General features: G+C 33.8%; 2 protein-coding genes across 2 annotated transcripts; both read right to left on the bottom strand.

Moving 5' to 3' along the window:
• Window positions 1–5,724: 5,724 nt before the first annotated feature.
• On the bottom strand, window positions 5,725–11,913 carry LOC128556538 (probable G-protein coupled receptor B0563.6). The gene is made up of 2 exons (XM_053541990.1): window positions 11,476–11,913; window positions 5,725–9,870 (listed from the first exon to the last, which is right to left on the bottom strand). The coding sequence occupies exon 2, from the start codon at window positions 8,765–8,767 to the stop codon at window positions 7,799–7,801; it is 969 nt and encodes a 322-aa protein (XP_053397965.1). The 5' UTR covers window positions 8,768–9,870; window positions 11,476–11,913; the 3' UTR covers window positions 5,725–7,798.
• Window positions 11,914–11,978: 65 nt separating this feature from the next.
• LOC123552477 (organic cation transporter protein-like) lies at window positions 11,979–25,560 on the bottom strand. Its single transcript, XM_053542350.1, has 9 exons — window positions 25,359–25,560; window positions 23,330–23,570; window positions 22,081–22,184; window positions 21,583–21,738; window positions 17,923–18,138; window positions 17,345–17,571; window positions 16,361–16,542; window positions 15,548–15,699; window positions 11,979–14,796 (listed from the first exon to the last, which is right to left on the bottom strand). Exons 1-9 carry the CDS (start codon window positions 25,499–25,501, stop codon window positions 14,748–14,750), a joined length of 1,470 nt encoding a protein of 489 aa, XP_053398325.1. The 5' UTR covers window positions 25,502–25,560; the 3' UTR covers window positions 11,979–14,747.
• Between the last annotated feature and the right edge of the window lie 258 nt (window positions 25,561–25,818).

Below are 25,818 nucleotides of genomic sequence, written 5' to 3'. Positions count from 1 at the left end.
GAAATACATCCTCATCCTTGAATAAACATTTTTCATAATTTCAGAAACATCCTGTTTATTGATAATTACTGCTTAGATGCTAGGTTAAGACGTTACTGCAAGAACATGATTTTCTTCGTAAAGTTTACTGCTTTCAAACAAAGAGGGATAACACAGTAGATACATATAAATCACAATATATATATTATCATTCACGTTTTCAGACCTTGAAAAGCGAGAAAGAATAAATGAGATGATAAAATACGGAACTAATTACGCAAATTTAAAAATTGAAACAAGCCTGATGTTTGGTATATAATTTCAACATAATGTTACAAAGTGAAATATTCTGATTTCGATACACAAATGTGTCATTTACTACAGAATAACAATAATTGCTAAAAATGTATTGCACAGATAACGAGTACCCCACTCCTTTCAAAAACGCTTGTGAATATTTACACATTTCTGTACTCGAACACAAATTGAAATGGCTGAAAAGTGTTCCGGCAATGAACATGTTAACTTTTGAGAAGTTGTCTCGGTTTGTTCTGGAGTGATTTACTTATTTATTAACCGTATTGCATAATTAAAAGGTCTACTTAGTTTAACCGTTAACGGTTGTTTCTTATTTCTTTCTTTCTTTTGTTTTGTTTTTGCAGATAAGAGGCCCTTGCACACAAAAAAGAACCTTTACTTTTTTTAACAACTTCCTTGACTAACGTACCCTTTCAGAAGTCGCCCATCAGAGTAACCTATTACGTTCTCCCCGATAAGTCCCTCGTTTGAATATTAACCGATGGCGTCCTCTCGAAAAGTCGCTCTTCAGAATAACCAATGGTGTCCTCCTCGATATGTCGCTCTCAGATTTACCGATGACCACTTAAATAAACTTAAACATCATTTATTTCGGATGCATCCCCTTTCTCACATTTCCGGGCCATGACGTAAATAATTCTGTACTTAGTACCTATAAAAAAAGCAAAAACAGAAGTTATAAATAAATGGCCCAGGACAAAACTATTCGGCTATTCCGAGAACATGAGTAGGACAAAAATATTAGGTAGTTGTGTAATTACGTTGAATTTAAGACATCATTTTTGCAACGATGTAAGTGAGACCCTATGAAAGAAGTTCATACTTAGAAGAGAATTTAGGACAATACTTATGAACTTCTGTGAAACAGAACCAGGTTCTGAATTTTACGTCTGACCGATTTCTTTAACCCTTACGCAGCTAAATTTCTATAATAAACTTGTCCATCTTTCAATTTGGACAGTAACATTAACTGTTAAACGGGGTGCATACCAAAATACCAAAAAGATACTGACAGAATGGCGAACAGTGCAGATCTACACTGGTCACAAAAGCAAAATGAATCGTGTCCAGCATGATAAGGGTTAAAGACAAAAATAAGAAGACTTTTTAACGTCTACATTTCTTACCTATTGAGAAGATGGGTCTAAATACTCACTATATCTCTCAAAGGCTAAAATTATTTGGTTGTCATAGTTAAATATGTATAGATATCAGACTATGTGGTTTGACCATACTTAGATGATTGTATGAATATACTTCTAAATACTTAAAGGGCCGTAATGCCTTTATCTATAAAGTGATTGTCATTTTTCTTGTTAGGATAAATGTATTTTACAAGAATTTATTAATAGTTAAAGCTGCATCAAATAAGGGACTGATAAGAATAAAATCTATAAGAAGATCCTTTTAAAAGCATAAAATGCAACACAGCAAAATAACAGCAGACTCGGTTTGATTGAATCTAATGAGAAGTAATGGAAAGTACAACCGCACTCACTCCCCTATCTTTGGATTTAAGCAAACTTCTCGTACACAGATACTGAATGGACTTCATGATCACGATGGACTGTAAAAATGAGACATTTTGCGGCCGCCACACAGAAGTTGAGTGAAGTGCAATGTAAGGTACCAGCAGCAAAGACATTAGTTTTCACTAACAGTATAGCAGTTTTATTATTATGCCTTAATATCTAAAGTCCCACTTACCTGTTTAATAGATAGGCAACCAAACCCACATTCCACAAGGGCCTCAAACGCAGTGATGCACAGTAATTATCTCATTGAATTTACGTTCTTGTTAACTTTCATGCTTATTTATGACATTTATTGCATGCACAAGTTCGTAATTTTGTAACTATATATTTGCTTTTCATAAAAAGAAGTAAAATGCTTTAAAGGCACTGACCTCCAGATCGTACGACAACATAAAAAAGAATTTTTTCAAGATAACAGATTAAGAAGGCCTTAAAACTTAGTTACTGACAGATTATTAGTTATGAAAACGCATAAGAATATGTTGACTTTACTCATTTTCCATTAAAAAATTGAAAAGCGTTTGTAACAATGTACCGAAGGTAAACTATGTATTTAACGACCGTTAAGTACGTATTTCTCCTTGGTGTATTGGTCAAGACCGCAGGATAAAATAATTATTGTAGGTACTGTGTATCGCCCACCAAACTCAACAGTAGAATTTTGGACAAAACTTTATACTTGTCTTGAAAAAGCTTATGAAATATCTAAATATATTGTATTGTTAGGTGATGTAAACGAAGACCAACTCAATTTGTCCAATCACAAACTACGCGACCTCATGACAATCTATGATATGACGAATGCTATAAACAAACCGACCCGTGTATCAAATAATTCTTCCACTCTCCTTGACCCTATAGTAACTTCAAGTGAAATTATTTCTTATAATTCAAGTGTATATGAAACACCGAAAGATATAAGTGATCACTATGCAACTTACATTTACATTAAATTTGATTTAGCAAAATCAAGTACATACAAAAGGTGGGTTTGGAATTACAATAGAGCAGATTTTGTACGTTTAAATGAACTTGTTAACTCATATGACTGGTCATTTTTAAATAATGGAACAATCGATGAAGTATGTGATTTATTTGTTCAAAACTTTATCAATCTAGCAAAAGAATGCATACCTAGAAAAGAAGTTACAATAAGACCTAATGACAGACCGTGGTACGATTCTACAATAAGAAGAACTTCCCGCAAACGCGACAGACAAAAAACATGTGCAATTAAATCTAATAAAATGTCTGACTGGAATTTGTATAAACAGTTAAAAAATAAGGTAAATAATCAAAAGAAACACGCAAAACAAGTTTTCTTTAACACTTTAGAATTTACTATGAATGATATATGTGCTAATAACCCACGTCAATACTGGAAAATTGTTAAAATGCTGGTTAAAGATAATATAAAGTGCGACTTTATTCCTCCTTTAAAAAAAGATGACAATTCTTATGCTTTCTCTGATACGGAAAAGGCAATTGAGTTAAACAATTATTTCATTTCCGTTTCTACCATTGATGACTCACAAGCTTTTTTACCACCATTTTCTATGAAAACGAATGCAGCATTAAGTAATATACTAATTAGTGAACAAGAGATAAGTGATATATTGCTTAATTTAATAATAAAGAAGGCTAGTGGACCAGACGAAATAAGTCACCGTATGCTTAAAGAGACAGCTGCAAGTGTTTGTAAACCACTGTGTATTATTTTCAATCGTTCTATACATGAATGCTCTTACCCAAATTGTTGGAAAACAGCTTTTGTAATGCCATTGTACAAAAAGGGTGACCGTGACCTTTCTTCTAACTACAGACCGATTTCATTAATAAGTTGTGTTGGTAAAGTAATGGAAAGAGTTGTATTTAAAGAGAATTCCAATAGTTTTTTTCCTTTCATAGAATTTTTTTTAATTCACATATATGATAGGAAATTTTGTGCTGAAAACAATGAACAAATAAAAACAATAGGTCACCAGGCTTGTTTTTGTGACAAATTGCTTTGAACACACCCACTGTTGCTGAAACTGCCAGCGATTTTTCAACATTTTCATAATTTTCTGCTTTTTTATTAATACCAACCAAAATATACATCAAGACAGCACAATAAGTTTTTTTTTCTTTTTACAGATTTTATTATATACTCATTTGATAATATAGTCATATTTGTAATACTTTATCCTTACAATAATGGGTACAAATGAAAAAAAAATATTGTTTCATATTTACTTTTGTGAACTTTTTTCAACGAAAAATACCCATAGTGAAGAATATTTTTTTAAATTTTGAAAAAACTCTTTCATAGAATTTTTTCCTTTTTTTCTTGTGTATAGATAATTGTATTGTGAGCATAAAAATGGCTAAAAATGTATGGGTCACCAGGCTAAATTTTATGTTAAGACCGCTAGAATACAACACCTGTTCGGACGGAAAGTGGCGCGAACCTGGCCAAATTTATTACATGTATGTGTGCTAGGAGTTAAAAAAAGTTTTAAAAATTCTTAATTCTTTCTATAATTGAATACTAAATAATCTGAAAGGTGATATTGTCTTATCAGTACTAAGTCAATTATCTTACATTATATGAACAACACTGTCTTTGTACTAAAATGCGATGTGAAAACACAACCACAAAAATAGCAAGATATCTGTCAGGCATGATACTTGTCAATACAACATAAACCAGTATCAACATTTGATTACTGATAAAACTTATAAAAAATGTTATTTCATTCAAGATTCCTCATATTTAAGATTGTCTGTAACATGTTTCAAAAAATGTTGACTTCAGTTCAGTTTTCCGTAGAAAGTGTCGGCTGCGCAGAAAGATGCGCATAAAAAACTATAGGAATTCCCTTTAAACACGTTTATAATCACATGTATAGTAATAATCTTTTATATAAATATCAATCAGGTTTTATTCCGGGTCATTCCACTGTCTATCAATTAATTGACATATACCATCAGATTTGTAAATCATTTGGTGATAAAAAATCAACATGCATAGTTTTTTGTGATATTTCAAAAGCATTCGACAGAGTTTGGCACAAGGGGCTACTATTTAAATTGCGGCAATATGGAAGTAACGACATTTTATATGAATGGTTTAAAAGTTATCTTGAATCCAGAAGTCAGAAAGTTTTTGTTGGTTGCTCGTATTCTGATGTTAAATATGCAAATGCTGGCGTCCCTCAAGGGTCAGTGTTAGGTCCTCTTTTATTTTTGATATACGTTAATGATATAGCTGAAAACCTTGAAAGTTTAACGCGTCTTTTTGCTGATGACAGTTCCTTATCTGTAACTAGTTGTGACTCAAACTATATAGAATTAACTCTCAATGAAGACCTCAAACGGATATCAGAATGGGCAAAACAGTGGTTAGTTACATTTAACCCAAATAAGACAGAAGTTCTTTACTGCTCTTTTACTAATAATCCTAAACCTATTTTGTATTTCGATAGTGTTCAGTTAGATTTTACTCAACACCATAAACATCTTGGTCTTACATTAAGTGATGACGGTACTTGGCATGAACATATTTCAAATATAACTAAATCTGCCTCAAAAATATTGGGATCAATGCGATTGTTAAAATTTAAATTAAACAGGAAAACTTTAAATCAAATTTACATTTCGTATATGCGGCCTATATTAGAGTATGCCAGTGTAATTTGGGATAGTTGTACCGAATACGAAAAGGAAAATATTGAAAAATTACAGTACGAAGCTGCAAGGTTAGTTACAGGTTTAACAAAGTCCGTTTCGATCGAAAGGTTACTACAAGAAATAGGATGGGTATCATTATCAGACCGTCGGTTGATTCAAAAACTTACTATAATGTATAAAGCAAAACACGCCGATTTACCAGACTATCTTAATACTCTCTTTCCACATGAAGTTTCAGAAACTACTCCTTATAACTTAAGAAACGATAATAATTATGTTACAGTTGCAAGAAGAACAGAAATATTTTCCAAATCATTTATACCATCTGCTATTTCTGCTTGGAACAATCTAGAAATTAATATTCGAGAATCGTCCACTTTAAACGCTTTTAAAACAAGTCTCAAAGAAAAATTTAAACCTCCACAAGTTCCTTTGTTTTACCTATTTGGTGTAAGGACATTGTCTGTTTATCACGCCAGAATTAGAAACAGGTGTAGTAGTTTAAATGGTGATCTTTTAAAAAATCATTTAAGAGATTCAGCTCAGTGTGAATGTGGCTATGGCACTGAAGATGCTGAGCATTTCTTTTTTAAATGCAATCGTTTCGGAGATCAAAGACACCAATTATTTACATCCACACGCCCCTATCATCCCCTAAATACTAACGCATTATTATTTGGTAAAGAAGATTTAACAATGGAGGTAAATTCACAGATATTCAACGAAGTGCAAAAGTTTATAAAACATACAGAAAGGTTTAAATAATACATAATATTAACAACAGACCAAACAACATCTTACTAATATCTGACTAGATTAATCCACCATTGTTCAAATTATATAAACGTTTAACATCTCGTGACAGTCGCAGACAGACAGAGAGACTGCCATCACATCGAAAGTTTTTTTTTCTTTGTATTATTCTTCTGTGTTCTTTTTTCTTTTTTTTTTCTTTTTTCATCAGGATTAAGTGCTCTCATCTTCATTACTTTTTTCTCTTATAAACACTTGTACATCCGCCATCTGTAGTATATTATTGCTCGAGTGTATATGTTGTTATTTTCTGTGTTCGTTTTTTTCTAACTAAAGCTTAAGGGAAGGACAGTCTCTAATGTTGTCAGAACTTGTTGTCCGACCCTTTTGCCCTTTGATTATGTATGTTTGAATTGTAATTGTAATAATATATCAAAGAGCAATAAAATATGATTAAATCAAACCGCAGGAAAATGTTTTTTACCGCGGCGACCCTGGTTAAATTCCCGACTCGGATTTGGCATTTTAAAATAGTTTAGAAACAAAATATCACGTTCTTATGTTCATAATATGACTAAACTTCAATATCAAAAAAGATCATTTTAACCAAATTTCAGTGCTTTGAAACAACAGAGGACTAGAGGTATTACATTATGTACAAAACTGACAGATGTGGCTAATTATTCGCTCATGAACCGTTTGTCATTTTTTTTGTAAAAGTTTTGACTGTTTAAAACCGCCTTTTTTGCAATATATACGGCGGTCGTATTGATTGAATCCTGTAAAGTGTTTATGTCTTCCTTCCATAACAAACGATATTTAAAATCCTTTAAAACTGTATGTATATATATTAAAATCACATATGTAGATACATGATATTTTCCAATAATGAGAAATTTTCACCAATCATCCAGACCCGTAGTTCAAAACCACCAATTGGAGACAATATATTTTATATCAATTATTCATAGACAAAGTAAATGTTGACAGATACCTTATAATGTAGTTAGATGATTGTCCTTTTCTGTTATAAAAATAAACACGCACGCGTAACCATTACAATTTGCGATGGCAGTATCTTCAAATGAATTTTGTCGTTAAAATGAATTTATTATAACATATTACAGAAATACTTTCACAACCAAAATGTTTTGAAAGTTTCGAATAAACTCTATATTAGAAAACATACATAGGCTAAATGCAACCGACTCAAGTCTTCTTTTCAAAGATAAACCACCAGGCAACTAAATTTTTTAACCTTGGCTTTGGAATGTATATACATGCTAAAAAACAATCAAATAAAAGATAATAAAAAGTTTTTAAAAATTGTGACTCTTCTGGGGATTGAAATCCACAACAGCCTTAACGGCAGTCGGTCACCGAGGCTTATGACACGCAGAGGTAGAAGTAATTATGTACTGTCAAAGGCAATTGAAGAGAGGGTTGTCTGATATGAGACAAGTTCGCAATTAACTGTCAACAACACAACGTGTATGAACACTAAGTAGACGTATTATCTTTAGATAGGTTTTGGAGGTACGTTACTTGTTTCCAGTTTGCTTTTGTGCAGTACTGTCAGTAGCAGCACTATGGCACCAACTCTTTACGCAACAAAGATTTCTTACCTCCTTTCTGAATCTAGAGCCACTGAGAAAGTACAGTAAGAAATTAACAGCATTGTTTGTGAAATACAACACATTAACGACCGACCAGAGTAATAGCACGACAGCGTCCTCGTGCGTGTCGCCTAAATTTAGGTACCTTTTACCTAAGAACAACATGAAAAGTGCCATTGGTGTAATACACACGAGAAACACAACGTTCAACAGTACTAGAGTAACCATTAAACGGGAACTTTTCACGTTTTGGTTTCTAAAACTCCTTTCTCTCCTGCGCATTTTAATCATGATAGAAGTGTTCCCCACGAAGACGATTAAGAAAGGGATAATGCTGGCTACACTAATTTTTACAATGGGCCATATTTTAAAGTAAAATTCAGCATACATATCTCCCGTAGGATAACATTTGCTATTTTCGCCGATACTCATTCCGAAGAGAAGATGTACATTGAAAAGAAAAAGCGCCGTGAAAATACACATGATGACAGTGTTTGATCGTTGCAATGAACAAATCTGTTTCGTTCTATGTGGGCAGAATATGCAGACAAATCGTTCGACAGTTATGGCAACAATAAACCATGATGACGTTTCAGACGAAAAATAAACCAAAAAGCCGTAACACTTGCATGCAATTGGAGAGGTATGTGCAATCGAAACATCAAACATCACGATCGGCCAGTTTCTAGATACGGTCACCAAAAGTGACAAAGTATCACATACGGCAAGAGCTGTCAGAAATCTCGCTGTCGAAGAGATACGGTTTTTACGCTGCATCAATATTACTATAGAAGTAACATTCCCAGCTGTACCAAAGACGAGCAAAAGCGGGGGAACTATTCGTAAAATGTACAAAGAAACTCTGTACTCAACGTACTCGTCTAAGTTACCCATTCATACTTCTTAGGTGATATAAGGAATGAAATCAGTCCCTATTTGAATGTATATTTTCCCTTAAATATGACTAGCAAATTATATTTGTCTTATGTTTTAGGCACTTTCGGACAAAACAATTTGCCGAAAGGCTGTTTTATATTTTACTATTACTTTTTTATATGGAAAATCCTACATATAATTCTATACGTTGTTTTATTACAATGTAAAGTTTTTTTTCGGGTACTTCCTTTCAATATGAAAAGCAAATATAATTGTTTATCTTTTTCTCTTTTCTTAGTAAAGTTTGGACTAAAGTTAACTAAATATATTACCAGTGGATTTTGAATCTGGAATGATTTTGATTAAGAAATGTAAAAAACCTGTAAATCTAGAATGACGTGAACAGCGTTTAACCTGAAAACAAAATGAAATTCTTTTATATAATAATATAAATTGATACATTAGGCCAGCATATTCAATATTTATTTTACGGGTAGAATATAAAAGTTTTAACCTTTGAACTTTTTAATATCCTATCAACTCACTATATTGTTGTAATACTGAATGATCAATTACTACGGATAAAGCTTAATGAACTTAAAACATAAAAGTAGTTTGAAAGATAATATTGTTTGCTTTAGCACATGAAATAAATGCATTTTTTCCTCATCGAGTGAACACTGGATGCAATGTTTTGGCGAAAAGAAAGGTTTAACAAAACCCTTTTTTCAGTCATTAACTCACACAGTCTTAACGTACCAGGTTTTATGTTCTAAAAGTAATTTTCCTATATTCTGGTAATAACATTTTATGTGGTTCTTATAATAACTGTTTACTATACATAATGCTTGACAAATGAAAGAAAATGTCACTAAATATTTCATTTAAGTATATTCTGGAAAGAATTTTCCATATTAGTTAGTTTCAAGCAGATCCGTACCAGCGAAAATCGTAAAATGAAAATTCACTGTTGGAACACTGATGGTTACAAATATAACATAAATTTAAATAAACCTCTAAAAACATTTAAAAAAATTCTACAATGCACCAGAAAAAACATCATTAAAATGAAATAAATGTATTTTATTACTTTTTATGGCTCTCAGTTTCCAAACCAAAACCTATATAAATGTGCCATATAACATGTTGTAAAATTATTAAACCTTCCCAAAAAGATTAGAAATATCTAAAATGCAATGACTTTGGAAAGGTGTATGGTATTTTCAGAAAACAAATTATGACAAGCAAATTGATTATGGTAAACAAATTAATTATGACAAAAGAAAATAAAACGTATAACAGCTATCATACTTACCTACATGTATATATATAAGAAGTGTAGGCATGTTAATCTTGTTCTTCAATCACATTCTGAGATGTCTCCGGTGAAGTTTCGAAGTTATGCTATCTCTAGCATGTTACATATTATCTCGAACTTGAAAGAAATAATTGAACAAATAAACAATTAACACTGTAAACAAGATAAGTATTTACATTAATCAACTTGATAAGATTAAATTTAAAATATTCAGAGAAATACTTATTTCTTTGAATTGCCAAGTTGCAAGAACGTATATTCTTGGAACGGCCAGTGGGAGTTTAAACAGGTTACTGGCAGGGCACATATTTTACTCTTAGCCCCAAAAGTTTTCCGAAGTCAAAAACTGAAAATAAAAACTAAAACACAAAATAATGCTCTTGAAAAACGAATCAAATACGCCGGCACTCATTGCCCAAATACACACAATTAAAAGTCCTACGAAACGGGTCAAAGCATAGACAAGTGTCAGTGTAGTTCGGTCCCTGTGCTGATCGTGGAGTTATCAAACTGGCCAACGACGAAAACGTAGCTTCCAAGTGTAAAAGGACTGAACGGTGAACATGCGGGTCGGGTAGTAGCCTATTTCAATAAAACATTAAAACAAGCATCGTGTGATATCGTGGTAAGCCATTTAATAAACCTTTTAAAAATTTAGTTTGAATACAAATAGATTGTCTATAAATTTACAGTGACAGGAAATGATTTTTGATAACAAAATTTCTATACGAGTTTATTATTCTCTGTGCAATTCAAATATCATCTTACAAATTGAATCCAAAATGTCGATTGCTTTAAATACTTTAAACATGCCCTCGACTATATGCAGAACGCTTTTAACAGTAGTAAGAATCACGTTTTTTTTTCTCGTATTGACATTATATTAAAATGTAGATAGACTTTTGAAATATGCAATATTCAGCAATCAAAGCTATAAAGATTAATTGAAAATTACTTACTTAAACAGACATCCGTTACGTCAGACAAGGTATAAACATTTATGTTTGTTTAAAAAGATATTAGAAAAAGTGTTCCAAAGATTGCCCAACACGACAAAAATGAAAATGTTGCAGTTTCAGTTTTTAGCCAAATGCAGCACCACTTGCCGCCACAAATGCTTTTTATTAAACCTAGAAACGCCGTTCACTACCCTTGGGAAAAATAATTATACATTTTCGTATACCATTGGATTTCTTTTTATAACCTAGAGGAAAATAATTATTCATTTTCATATTTTATTGGATGTCTTTTTATATTTTCCCGGAGATAAAGATAATTGGCTAATATTTCTATATACGAACATGATGTGGGAAGGTATTGCTTAAACCATAGAGATATTCTTTAAATCTTAAGAAGTGCCCGTTTTAACAAAGGACTATTTTTCTCTGCATCCACCTTAAAACAGAACTTAATTTACTTTATCCTTTGAATTAATTATTTTAATTTCATCTGCTTTGTGTTTTAAGACAATCCTGATTTGAATTCATACAGAGGCTTAGTCCGTGACTTAAAAGGTATAGTCATTTATAGTACCAACTGAGGATATTAATTTTTCACATATATGGTATAAATAATTGAAAACATACGTCAATACGAAAATTTGTTTTTTCACATATATGGTATAAATAATTGAAAACATACGTCATTGCGAAAATTTGTTTTCCGAAGAAAATCTTGGCTCGGTTCTATTATATCATTAAATATCCATTTTAAATTTTAGTCAATTAACAAAACCGGGTTGTCAAATTCTTTAAATAAGGTAGTTCCACAAAAATCTTAAACCGTAAAATAGTGTTTGGCTTTTTTATCAAACAAGGATCCTATGCAAGGGGTACCTGTTATATAAGTATACTTCTTTTAAGGTAGTTCTGCACGTTAGGATCGAAATTTTTTCTACAATGTAGAATTTGATTAAACTCTGATTTTTCAAAACTTCGGAATATACTGAGAAAATTGAGCAAATGAAAAAGATAGGGTCGTGTGCTTGAGTTTTTGCTAGACTGATTTGAAAAATTTCGACCTCACGCAAGTTTTCATAATGGGAGTCTATGGGAAAAACGCAATTTTCAAAACATTTTCGCGAATAGAAATATTTCTACAATGTAGATTTTAATGAAACTTCTCACAGTCATAATTAAATATATGGCCTATAATATGGTGAAATAAAATGTATAGGTCCGTGTGCTTGAGTTTTTGCTAGACTGATTTGAAAAATTTCGACCTCACGCAAGTTTTCATAATGGGAGTCTATGGGAAAAACGCAATTTTCAAAACATTTTCGCGAATAGAAATATTTCTACAATGTAGATTTTAATGAAACTTCTCACAGTCATAATTAAATATATGGCCTATAATATGGTGAAATAAAATGTATAGGTCCGTGTGCTTATTTTTGAGATATTTGGCTACGATTAAAGTGAACCGCCTATTTCAAGCTAATTTTAAGACATTATTTTGAATTATTTAACGTGTTATATTTAATATCATATTTTAACTTTAGAAAGAAAGTAACAGTGCCATTTTAATACATTTATTCACAGGTTGCCCTTAATTCATAAACTGATTTTCGTTTCCGTACGCCGAATCCAGGCATTATTCTACGTTTTCCGGATAAGTGACGTTACGCCATCACTTCCGGTTTTTCAAACGTGCAGAACTACCTTAAGTCGATCGCCATTTCGCTGTGTCACACCTTGTAGTACTGTTATAGTTACTGTACTATTGTTTCTTTGGTAAATATCATGTACGTCACATAGTTTAATTTGGTAAATGCAATTTTAGCCTAACAACGATGCATCCTTTAAATTCTTTGATGACAGTTCAATGTTATTGTTATCGGACTATTGTTTAACAGAACGGCTTATTAATGAACGGCTTATTAATAAACGACATGTTACTGAACGGCATGTTGAACGGTATGTTACCGAACGGCGTGTTAAACGGCATGTTACTGAACGGCATGTTGAACGGTATATTACCGAACGGCGTGTTAAACGGCATGTTACTGAACGGCATGTTGAACTGTATGTTACCGAACGGCATGTTGAACGGCATGTTACCGAATTGCGTGTTGAACGGTATGTTACCGAACGGCATGTTGAACGGCATGTCACTGAACGGCATGTTGAACGGTATGTTACCGAACGGCATGTTGAACGGCATGTCCCTGAACGGCATGTTACATAGAGAACAATGTCGACTCTGTTTCAAGACAAATAAGGACAATGCACCGACTAAGCTACCGACGTCACTTTTGAACTGTGTAAACTCAGGAGTACTTATCTGTCAGCTTAATACAATTTATCTTGCAACATGATATAGAAGTACAACGGACCTGCCCGTTTAGCTCAATAGTGAGAGCGCAGATCTAAGGATCGCAGGGACGTGACTGAGATCCCCGGGCGATGCGTATTTTCTCCATGATGGTTTGGTTAAAAATCTTTCGTCCTCTACCTCTGATTTGCGGCGCTTAACTCTAGGCTAACAAACAAATTATAAATATGTCAATTTAACGTATTTAGAACAGTATCTGCATGAAATAAATGAATCCAGTTAGTGTGACTTTCATAACATGGAGATCATCTGTTTTGGACAGTAAGATTGGCGTTTGGTCTAATATAAAACACTTGTTAAGTATACTATCTAACATGGATTTAATTTTCAGAGTTGAGACAAAACTAACTACATCGTAATATTGAGGCCCTCAATACAATACATAACATATACAGGGTTACGGTTTGTGGTGGTCGCTGTTCTTGGATCGTGGCATTTATTCTTATTTTATGCTTCAGACACCATTTTGGTAAGTCGGTGAAAGGTATATTTAAATATAGCCAAATAATATTTTGATAGGAAACGTTAAATACACATTTAGTGTATAGCTAATTTCAAACGAACCAGATCATATTACTTTCTGTTGGACTTGGTTCATAAAGAAAAGTTATACGTTAGACAGTAATAGTTTCTAACATTAGTAGTTTTACACTCTCTATAGCACCGAGAAGTGTATATAACTCTTTTTCGGCAAACGTCGCCTAAGAACGACTAACCCATGTCACGTGACTTAAGTTTGCAAATCAGATTACTTGATAAAGCATTATAGATAATTTATCAAAATTAAAGATTTATGCAACACTCTGTCTGATTGGAAGAGAGTGAAATGTCAGACAAATCGTTTATCCTTAATGACGCTGTTAACAGTTTTAAAGCTATGTTTCGCTCAGAATATTTATCAAGAATATTGATATATCTAAAATGATAAGTAAGTTTTATAAATATAATTTAAAAAAACCTGCTGAAAATCAATTTACTGCCGTAATTATTCGTCGTAGAAAAAAAACGAAACAAAATTGCACCCCCACGAAACCTTTAAGAAAATTTAAAAGAGAGCCATTTAAATTGTTAAAGTGTCGTGCTTAGTTTCGATATTTGCAAAATGTTAGATAGATGATAGAATACCACAAATGATATGAAAACCTTATACTTCTTGTCTTATTACAATTCGCAGACCATCTTTTTTAAAGATATTTCTTGTTTTCCTAAGAAACTGTACAAGACATGACTACATATGTGTTATTGTTCAATAAACTAGTTGCTAGATATACAACCATTAACAATTAACTATGCCATTATACAGAATGCATTTTGGACGCAATCGGTACATTCGTATGTATTAATTAACTACAAATTCTTCGCCAGAGGCACCTCCATTTCCGTCAGCTCAGTAATTCTGAAATAATGATGCAATAGTATAAGAATATATCTTACTAATCGTTTTTATTTAGTCATATATTTCAAAACAGGTAAAAGCCATGAACAAAACGTATCTTTACTTTTAAATAACTACCTGTTTTTGCAGTATTCTGATTGGCGGGGTGCTGGTCTTCTGGTTATATTCCTCTCTTTCAATCTAAATGTCCGGGTTCGATTCCCGGTCCAGGACACTTAAATGTCTCACATCCAGCTAAGATGCCAGTACTGGTTCTTCCCATGAAAGAAGACTTCCCTTGTATCGGTTCTATACACTGGACACGTTGCAGTTAATTCAAAAATAGCTACGCTAAGTTAGCCGGACATGCTTATATCTTATATTTCTCTCTTTTTTTTTGGAGGTGAGGGAGGGGGGGGGGGCGGGTGATCTCTCGTCGTCATGTCCCTCTGGTCAGATCACTCTCCGCCTGTACTGGTAGAGACTGAATTGGAGCCTTGAGTGGGTGCCTTAATATGTCAAAGCACCTTTGACCGTGTTTATCATAAAAAATGGGTTTATACAGATCTGGTGTAATAAATAATTTTGTACACATCAACCGGCATTTTATAAATATCTATTCATAAATGTCATTTAGAAAAACCACAGTTTAAACTACGTACGCATTTTAAAAAGAGTACTTCTTTCAAGCTAGACAAGTCACAAAATTATCATGCTTTTCGTGTCGACCATCTCCAGCAATAAATGCTGAGTTGTGATATGTATATCATACCTGCCGAATTGTTCACCCTCTGCAATGGTATCTGGAAGTTTTTTATTCAACGTTTCTGGCAAAAGCAACAAAAGTAGTCCAGCTAGAATGGAAAGAGCTCCAAACACGACCAATGGCTCAATCATCCCAAAGTTACCTCCAATCATTTCTCCCTGAAATTTCATTTACATCACTTCGATTAAAAGAAGATACACTGTTGAAACGAAAACGGTTGATGCCAGAACGTAATAATGAACATGGCGTTTTGCGGGTTAATCACGCACTAATGGTGTAACATTTTACAATTCTTAATCTCCTATATTATTATTGAGTGATATGTATCTGCATGATGAGATTGTATGTTTGAATTCGTTAATGACAACAAATATAAGGCGTTAACGTTATTTGCACAACTTTGATTACTGCGGTCCCTCCGGTAATACCATTGGAATTTGAATCACTTAAGAGAAGTCCAAGTATCAGTGTAAAATGGGCAGAGACATTGTTGCTCAATCAAAGTCATATGTTACACATCGCCTATACACTCTCGGATATATTGTTTTGATGGACTAAAATCTAAATAAGAGTGATTTTCATTTAACAGTTATCTAAATAAACGTTTCCTTGGTTTCGTAAAGCATAATGGATATAAATGTATTATTTTTATCGGCTCGAACACGGCTTGGGTTCAAAATGCACTTTCATAGTCATTTTCACATCACCATATCAGCTTTTAATACCGCTTCTTTTTTAGGTACCTAAATATATTTACATGTTTCATAATATTTACTTCAAACAATTTTACAAACCAAAAATGACACTTGACCAACTTACGGATTTGGCGATATATGGTGCTATCATTGCGCCAACTCGTGCAGCACATGAGCACGTGCCCATTGATGAGTTTCTAACAATAGTTGGTACCAATTCTGCGGTGAACATATAAATAGTAGCAAATGCTGCCGTTGCTGCAGCCTTTCCAATTAACGCTAAAGTGATTATCAGCGGCTGGAGCTCTAAAAGAGAATTTGGAAAGTGTTTTTGACGTAGTTCCGGGTGATGATATAAGACTTTTAACCTCAGAACCTAATAATATATACATTTTTAAAACATTTTTGTTACATTTTAACTACCGGGGCATTCCTTATACATGTATATCCGATTAGATATTTCCTACAGTAATGTGCCTTTTATCATATACATGTATATTATAAGACTGGCTGAGTAAGATATTTATAATTATTTTTACTTTTTAAAACCATTATGATACACATTTCTCCTAGTCAAAATGCATGGCCGAAAAAGGCAAAAAGAAATCAAGGAGCATGCCCCAACATTCCCTAAAAAACCGCTTCCTTATTCTAATAAAAGTTCTGGTAAAAGTCTCTTACCAGATGAAATTAACATTTATAATTGCTTAGGAACGCAAATTACATAGTTCTATAATAAAATGAACCACGTTATTGAGCACAGGCAACTGAAAATATTTGAAATATACGACGGTAATACATTTAAAATTCAAATAACATGACGAATTCTAAGTAACTAATTATAACTTATTGTTGCACAAAACGCTACAGATACAGTGTTTAACTACTAGCGATGTGCGCTTTCTCATGGCTAAGCGTACGTCCGAAGCAACAAGTTTTGCAACTCTTGAAATGTATTCATTTTGGAAAGTTATCTACTACTTTCGAAAAACAGGTCAAACAGTACAAAATACAGTAGCACCGGAAAGAATAACTAGCGCCAAGCATAACTTTTAAACTAAATTCTATTGCAAAACGTCGGGAAATCAAACTAAACAAAAACAAGTACCGTCTCCTCCAAGTACAACAGTGGGTATGGTCGCAAGACATGCTATTCCACCTAAAATCATAGTGCCGGCATTCGACCACCGCCGACCTAGTTTGTCGAGGATAACTATACAGAGGATAACCCCTGGTATTTCCACCAATCCCATGAGAAAGAAGTTCAGAAAGAAGTGTCCACCCATGTTCGCCGCGTTCATCGTGACCCCGTAATATGTCATAGACACAATCATCCTGCACAAACAAATTTACCTCTTGCAGTTTGATGCTAGCATTCGTATTATAAGATTCTTCAACGAGTTTCCAAATTCTTATAAATGTCACTTGCTCTATATTAGTATGTAGTTATATTGCATTCAATTTTAAGTCTGAATAACTCTGCGAAACAAAATGAAAAGAAAGGAGAACGATATTTCTCATTTTTAAAAACTGGATTCATTCACGGCGTTTCAGAATAAAGCACTCTTTATTCTAAATTGTATTTAATATAACTGATACATTCATTCTTGATTTCTAATATACCAAGGTTTAATCAAGTTGAACCTTCGTATATGGGCAGGTTTTCCACTTTCATTATAGTCTTACCAATTAAACGCTAGAATCAAGGTGCGTCTAAGCAGAATTGGACTGACAAATACATGCCACAGTTTCCCCTCTGGCTGGCGTGGGATGTCACCCTTTGTAAAATGCATGTTCTCAGGTACCTGTGTTTTGTTAACCTTTGCTGTCTTCCGGATAATTACTTCAGCTTCTCTCTCCCTTTCCTTACTGATAAGCCATCTAGGTGATTCTGGAATTAGCCTGTTCAGAAAATCAAGATCGAGTCGTAAGAATGGTATAAATACAACAAACAAAATGCTTTTCGGTAAAAATGGTTTGGTGTTTTTCAGGATAAGAAAATACAAACATATTACAGTTTTTGATACTTTGGTATGGTTACTATTTTCAAATACTTAGTTATCTACATCGGAAACAATATCATTTCTTGGTCTAATTGGCTATGCTTATATAACTATTGTCCGAGTGATCTGATATTCTTCTTTACAAAGTGTTTGACATTGGTGTATAAGGTAAAAGGAAACGCTAATCATCAATTTACTTGACCGTTAGCCACAAAATCTAAGATGGCCTGCAAAATGGAAACCATGTTCGAAAAAAACATTATGTAAATGAAATATTATTATGATTCATGTAAGGCTATCTGTCGTCATAAGAGTATGCAAAAAGATCAATATGACGAGTGAAAAACTGGACTTTGGGAAGATAACTTTAATAATTAACGAAAGCAATCACTGTGGATGATTATCAAAAACATTTGCCATTTTAACAAAATGTTTATTTTTGTACTGAACATGGCATTACAATGGTTATATAAAACAACAACCAAAGCTAACATCAGAAAGACAAAACTAGATGTATGTGTCCATAGGACACTGGTTCCCCCACATACTGTAACTGTACAGCCACTTGTTAACCTTGTTAACAATACGTGGGACATAAACTTTTATGCCCTTGACTTATGTGTTGGAGTAAAATCATAATTGGTCTAGCGGAGTGAAATCCTAAACCAAACCATAGGTGCACAACTTAACTTTTGTACATTTTAGGGGTTGGGGTAGGGTTAGTGTCACACCGACAAAATTAAGGTCATATGTCGAATTTTCCAGCTTTCTGATGGCGGAGAAAGACCCCAAGTGCCCCTTCTTGCATTGATTCTTGCACAAGTGGGTACCCGAGTAGAACCACTGGCCTTCCATAAGTCAGCTTGATGACTTCCTCATATGAAGAAATTCTACTCCCCAAGCGAGGGTTCGGATCCATATCGATGAGTTACAAGTGATTCAAAGCTTGCGACCTTTACCACACTCTGCCACAGAGGCCTCTACACAACTGCAACACTCTGTCATGGAGGCTGCTGTACAACTTTACAAGTTGAATAAAAAGTATAGGTTTCATGACCCTGCGCCAAATACTTTTTTATGTACGGGAGACACAAACTTTTGGGATCTTTATTCATATGTTTTGTAAATGGTCATAACTGTGTTCTTGCTGGGTTAAATCCCCTAAAACATCCAAAGTGTGCAATTTCACATCCTGAATAACAATTTCATGATGTTGACTTTATATGAAATACTTTTTGAGATATATATTCGGATGGACAAACGTACGGACAAAGATAAATCTAAGTGCCACAGACAACAACTCTTACCACCAGTAAGACAGGTAAATTACACAAGGTATGGCACAAGAAAGGTTTAATACTGTCCACGATCATCCAGCAAAGGCTGCAACAGCCACGTAACAACCGCCACTACAAACAGTTATCTGTGTTATCATAATCGCCCAAAGCCTCTTGGAAGGTCCTACCATTTCCGTACCTAGCATATGAGAATATAATATAGGGGATAACAAAAGTCAGTAAAAACCCTGTGCAGACATAAAAAGTATAACAAATTCAATCGTCAGACGTCGAGCCTTTAACCAGAACATTAATTTTCAACTGCTAGCGCTTTACCTATCATACTAACAGGGAATTGAAAAATAAACAATAACATTTAGTAAATTAGTTATAGTCAAAATGCTAAGAAGTTTACTGCTGTGTTTTCCTGAGGACTGAAATTTTATTTGATATGTATAAGAAAAAATCTAATTAATTATGTATGTAAAAAGATGTTATCTACAAGAACAGTGTAGAATAACAAACTAAGGTTGAGGGAGTCAAAGTCGATCCAAGAAATAAGTTCAAATGTAACATGTAACTGTAAAACAAACAAGGTACAGCTAAAACTTCATTGTTTACCATTACTAACGAACAAAGCGGTAGTTTACTAATTCACATCTTAACATCAGTCTGCAGATAGTGTACATAAATCATATGGATGTAGTAATCAAAATTTATTTGAAATAATCACACGACTCGAAAGATCAGGGTTGTTTTTTTTTTTTTTTTTTTTTTTGCAATACTAACCTTAAAAAATTCCGCTCTACTTTTAGACCTAATTTTACCGTTGCAACCGATATTGGTGTTCTCTATCGTCAAAAGGTTTGATTTGTAAATGAAATGGGTTTTTTTTTCTTTGTCTGTAGTCATTATAAAGATATGATATCCCCAAATCTGTATCTTATCTAATGAAAAGCGAGGTAATTTGATGACATGGTAAGTTTAGAAATTGAGAGTTGATTACTTGTAACCATTCTAGATTTGTTTTCGTTAGTTCACTATTATCGAAGTCTACTCAGTTCATAAAATAACATTAATGATGTTGAAAACGTTAAAGTATGTCCTTTTTGTTGATGGAGACCATTCAAGTATTTATAAAGCGGGTGCTAGGAGATTTGAAAGGTATGGCGCTTTTCATTGCCATTCGTGAATAGACACCGTCAAACCCGAGTCTGCTATTATTTTGCTTGGTTGCGGTCTTTTTCGAAAGGATCTTCCTACAGAAAGCATCCGTTGCCGATTGGTTAGGGTTGTTGACAGGGTCGGTGGTTCTATCTGAGTACCAGCCCATGCCTGAAATAATTCCCGAAGAAGCAACTGGGATATTCCTGCACCATTAAGAGCCGGAGAGTCGCCATATATCCTATTTATTTCAAAATTCATATCTAAGTGTATACATGTACGACTATCCATGAGTCAGTGTGACCTTATAACGCAATGAATTGCATGATTTAATGTGGTTTTAAATTTATTTTTAACACTCGCGGTTACCTTGGGTTGAGAAAAAAAGAGTATACAAATTTTGTGATTAAAATAAACAATGGCATGGCGTTTGGTTTTTAACCCTGAGTATGACTTTTGACGGTCGGTATATATGACGTGTCAATAGTCAGACTGCCAGCAAATAGTCCGTATACTCAATATATTGTCATATAATATACATGCTTATCGGATAACTTGCTAATGCATTGATAAATCTCCTACGACCCTTGTTGTGTAAGCATTAAGTACACATCGGAGAATATTTTAGTCAACATTTTCGCAATATGTTGTGTTTTTTTTTTTTTTTTTGTTTGTAAAACAAAACAATTTGATATCTAGCTACGGGAAACTTGTGGTTAATAACAAGAAGCAGGAATAATGTCATGGAGTCATTGATACTTCTACGTCTGCGGATACAGCACTTAAAGGAAGTTAATAAAACAATGAACAAAGGGGAACTTATGTGAAATTACTACTCTGAATCTATACAGGGCAAAGAAATTAACATTTCACAATAGAAATCTATTACAAAAGAGAATTACAAAAAAACTGATATAGATAGGAAGGCCCCATGAGCACTTCCTCCTACCACAAACATGAGTATAGTGAAGGAATAGAACTCCGGTGCAAACGTTACTGATATGGAAGTTACCAGTGTAATAAACATAGCGAGGTATATTGTCTTCTTTCGGCCTTTTCTGAAATACATTCAAAACATTAATCACTGGCTAAAAATAAACAATCTTTAAATAGTAGATACCTTTGATATTTGAAAAAAAATCTTTCAAAAATCATTTATGTAATGCTTTAGGTGTAAGCAGGCAATTCAATAATGAAGTGTAAAAATGTAGTAGGAACAATTACTAAATTACATTTAGTCATCTGTGTTAATTTTTTTTTCTAGTCAGACTAAATTTGGTGTTTGCCTATCAGGTAATGCTGAAAGAAACCAGTATGACACTGAAGAAGAAATATCATATGAAACTTATTTAAAGAGTAACAGTGACGAGGTGCTTGATAAATACTACAATAATACTTACGAGTCAGATAACATACTTAGGATTATATCACCAACAAGAAAGCCGAAGTAGAAGATCATCATTATATGAGAGGTTTTAAGTGAATCTCCGCAGACAAGATTAAGCTGAAATTCGATTTAATATGAATCAAAATCAGAAAGAGGGTGTACAAAACTTGAGTTAGTGGTATTTGCAACAATTCTTATCAGGCTTAATCGCTTATCAAGCAAAAACAAATGCACGTGTACGAATAAAGATTATTTTTAAAAATCGAAAGTCATGTAACTGTTGGTTAATAAATATAAGAAAAAAAGCAAGATATCATAGAGAATGAATAATTCAGCTGACGATAATTTCAATAGTACATTCTAAGTAAGAATTATAGACAATATGGAAACTGGAAGATGCTTTTGTAGAAAAGCACATGTCTCCCCCAAAGCATAGTAGTAATACGTAAGAAGTCAATAGGGGACAGAAGCGAAAGTCAAAGAGACACTGGTGGTTGGCTCAGTGGCTGAAATGCAATAGGGATCATCTACTCCATCACCCCTTGAGGTTTCAATGTTCTGGGACAAGTGGTTCTCAAGTTATGGATTGGAAACGGTTTTCCATGTTCTGGCCCCTGTGACCTTGACTGCTAAAAAAATGGCACAAAGATCAATAGGGGTCATCTACTAGGCGTGTCCAATCATCCCGTGGAGTTTCAACGTTCTGGGTCAAGTGGTTCTCAAGTTATGGATCGGAAACTGTTTTCCATGTTCAGGCCTCTGTGAGCTTGAACTTTGATGAAAACAACTGCGGTCATCTACTCCGTAAGCCCTTTCACCTTATGAAGTTTGAAGGTTCTTGATGAAATGATTCTCCAGTTATCGATCGGAAATCGAGTGTGACGGTGACGGATGGACGGGGCAAAAACAATATGTCTCTTCCAGTGGGGGCGGGCTGGAGATATATCACAGATCCTTCAACAGGACAAATGATGCGAAAACGTAATTTAACGATTCCCTAAGTATGTTGTAGCCAAAAGTCCAAACAAGTCGGTAAATTGATCCAGTCCCTATCTTTAGATTAAACCTTAGCGTCATAGATGACTTAAACGCTCATTTTAACAAGCGGTCCTAAGTAATTTACAAAAGACTTGATATTCGATGAAAGTTGTTCATAAAATAAAACAAATGTCGTTTGTCAGTCAGTGCAAACTTCCATTGACTACAGACAAAATGTTTTCTGTTAAATTAAATAGATAAATATTATTTTTATGTCGTACTACCTGCGAAGTGAATGTGTTGGTAAATACAGTTTGGTCATACACCCATTTATTGCACTCAGTTTTGCTGGTATTGGCTTGTTGGTAGTCTGGATCAAATGAGATTCCTGTAGTATTATATATGTGGCATTTGTCGTACACAAGTGTCGGGTCATTGGATGGCGGTATTGTCTCGTTGACAAGTTGGGCATGATGTGGATTTTGAATCGCGTATGTGTCATTGGGCAAAGACGGAATCTTGCATCTATAAGAAAATAAAACAAAAAGATGCTTTCACGATACACTTTCTTGGTAAGTTTATGTTTACTCTGAAATTGTAAAAACTAGTTACGGCACCAAAGTGTCGTGGTAAGTGGTCCGTAAATAATTGTAAATTACAAAACGTGATGTGACGTTATAATACATTGACGTACAACCATTATATAGCACTGATGACATTAGGCAGAGACGGGTTTTTTTTGCGTATCCACAAGAAAATAAAAAAAAAATGTATTGTTTTATGATTCTCATTCTTATAAGCTATATTTACATACATTAAAAGTGACTCCAATGTTATAAAACAATGTTGACACAGTCCCAAAATACATCCTTACATTTGGTATTTTGGTCTTTTGGTTTCAACCAACTTCTTATAGATTTGATCTACTAACTACAAAGTCATATTATTTATGTCCTGTCATCACCCAAAGCGTGATGGCTGAACAGTAGCATGGTAGTAGTACGGTAGGATAGCGATTGTTCGATGATAGGATATACTTCCTTTCTTTCGCTAACCTACCATTGCTATCCAACCATTGTTATCCGTCTTGTTTAAAGTTTGCTATTCAAATAATAATATCCGATTATTGAAGACTGTTCAATTGAAGATATTATTATACTGAAATGGTTCAAGAATTTATCTAAGAACACATTTTTCCGGCCGAGCTTTCGTGGTGAATTCCGAAGCTTTACCATTTTGGCGAAAATATACGTATTTGCTACCTATCAGTGGCCGAGATCAGCATTGTTTAACCTTTACCCTGCTAATTTTCTAAAATAGACTGTTCCATCATTCAGTTTGGACAATACCACTTATTATTCAAAGGGGTGTTCTCTGAAAGTGCAGACCATGATAAGACTGCACTGGCCGCCAAGGCAAAATCATTTGCCACCAGCAGGATAAAGGTTAAGAAGTTGTGTCCACATGACCTCATGTCTCGTTGTAATAAAACATACTTAACTCTCAGTGGAAAAGAGAAACCCATATACCGTGACGACTAAGGTCAAGCCTCATTCAAAATCATATATGGTCAGAGTTTAATGCCATAGGTCAAAATATTGTAAGATTCCCAATAAATTTTCCTAGGCAGTCCAAATGGCTACGAGGGTTAAAGGACTATCTTAGTTGACTCCAATTAAAACTATGGGCATTTAGCGCACAGTACACACAGCCAGAGCCGCATACCGCAAAATAGGTCATCCACAAAGCCTGTAGAGGTAAAAGTCGGAGACGGAGTGATTCAAATAGCCATGAAATTGATTTTAAAAATGTTTGGAGAAGGGATGGGGCTACAAAGGGAGTTATGCAAAACGGGACGTAAAAGGGAGGTGGCAGGGAGCTACACAACCAACATATAAATCGAAACACATTACCCATTAAACGATAGGGACACGTAGCAAGTTGAAAACAAATGCATCTGACTCCTGACTTATCTTCGGGTCAAGCTATCTTCATCGGAGTTTAAACTAGGACGCAACCACATAAAACACATTTGATATGATCACAAGTTGGAAAGTGTTACGTTGTTATATACAAATATTTTCATAAGCTTTTCGTATGTAAATTACAGTACGTAATTAAATTGTAATCTTTTTACCTTTTACATTATGTGAATTTATTAATTACCTAATCGTATGTAAACAGTACGTAATTCAATTGTAATCTTTTTACCTTTTACATTATGTGAATTTATTGATTATCTAATCAGTTATTAAAGCTTTCTTTTATTTTTGAGGATTATTGTCGTATGTTTTACGATTCTATAAGAATTACCTGTGATTAGGTGTAAACAGAACTGCAATCAACATCATGCAAAAACTTCCGATGCTGAGGGACGGGAAACACAACAATGCAAGTATTCCCTTTTGGTAAAGTCCGAATTCACCAATACTAGATAAAATTTCATCGTATTTCATGTTTTACTATTCTTACACTGTCTGAGCTAACTGGGCGACGTATATTGTAAAAGTGTTTATCAAATTTTAATCTGTTTAATTACTAGAGTATTCATGAGCATGCAAAATTAAAAATATCCAAAATGGTTTGAAGCTAATCTCATATGCCATTTTTATGATAAGTGTTACCTTCACGAACTTATTTTCCATGATGTACTCTGTTAAACGTTGTTGATGTTTTTTGTTGTTGTTTTCTTCTTGCTTTTTTTTCCAACTGGGTAATTTTACCCACACTGTGTGTAAAGAAGTTCCCCCTCCCCTACCACCATCCCCCTTCA

This window comes from Mercenaria mercenaria, chromosome 4 (assembly GCF_021730395.1).
Source record: "Mercenaria mercenaria strain notata chromosome 4, MADL_Memer_1, whole genome shotgun sequence".
In the NCBI taxonomy this organism is placed as follows: Eukaryota; Metazoa; Mollusca; class Bivalvia; order Venerida; family Veneridae; genus Mercenaria; species Mercenaria mercenaria.
The sequence above is the reverse complement of the archived record's forward strand: the minus strand, read 5'-3'. Positions and strand labels throughout refer to the sequence as shown.

Bases quoted from the DNA above. Each gene is read 5' to 3' on its own strand.
- LOC128556538 (XM_053541990.1), bottom strand. From the start codon at position 8,767: ATGGGTAACTTAGACGAGTACGTTGAGTACAGAGTTTCTTTGTACATT.
- LOC123552477 (XM_053542350.1), bottom strand. From the start codon at position 25,501: ATGAAATACGATGAAATTTTATCTAGTATTGGTGAATTCGGACTTTAC. The intron at 22,185-23,329 runs GTAGTACGACAT...ATCGAATTTCAG, and splicing joins CCAACACATTCACTTCGCAG to CTTAATCTTGTCTGCGGAGA. The intron at 18,139-21,582 runs GTAATTCTCTTT...TTTTCTGAACAG, and splicing joins CTATCTATATCAGTTTTTTT to GCTAATTCCAGAATCACCTA.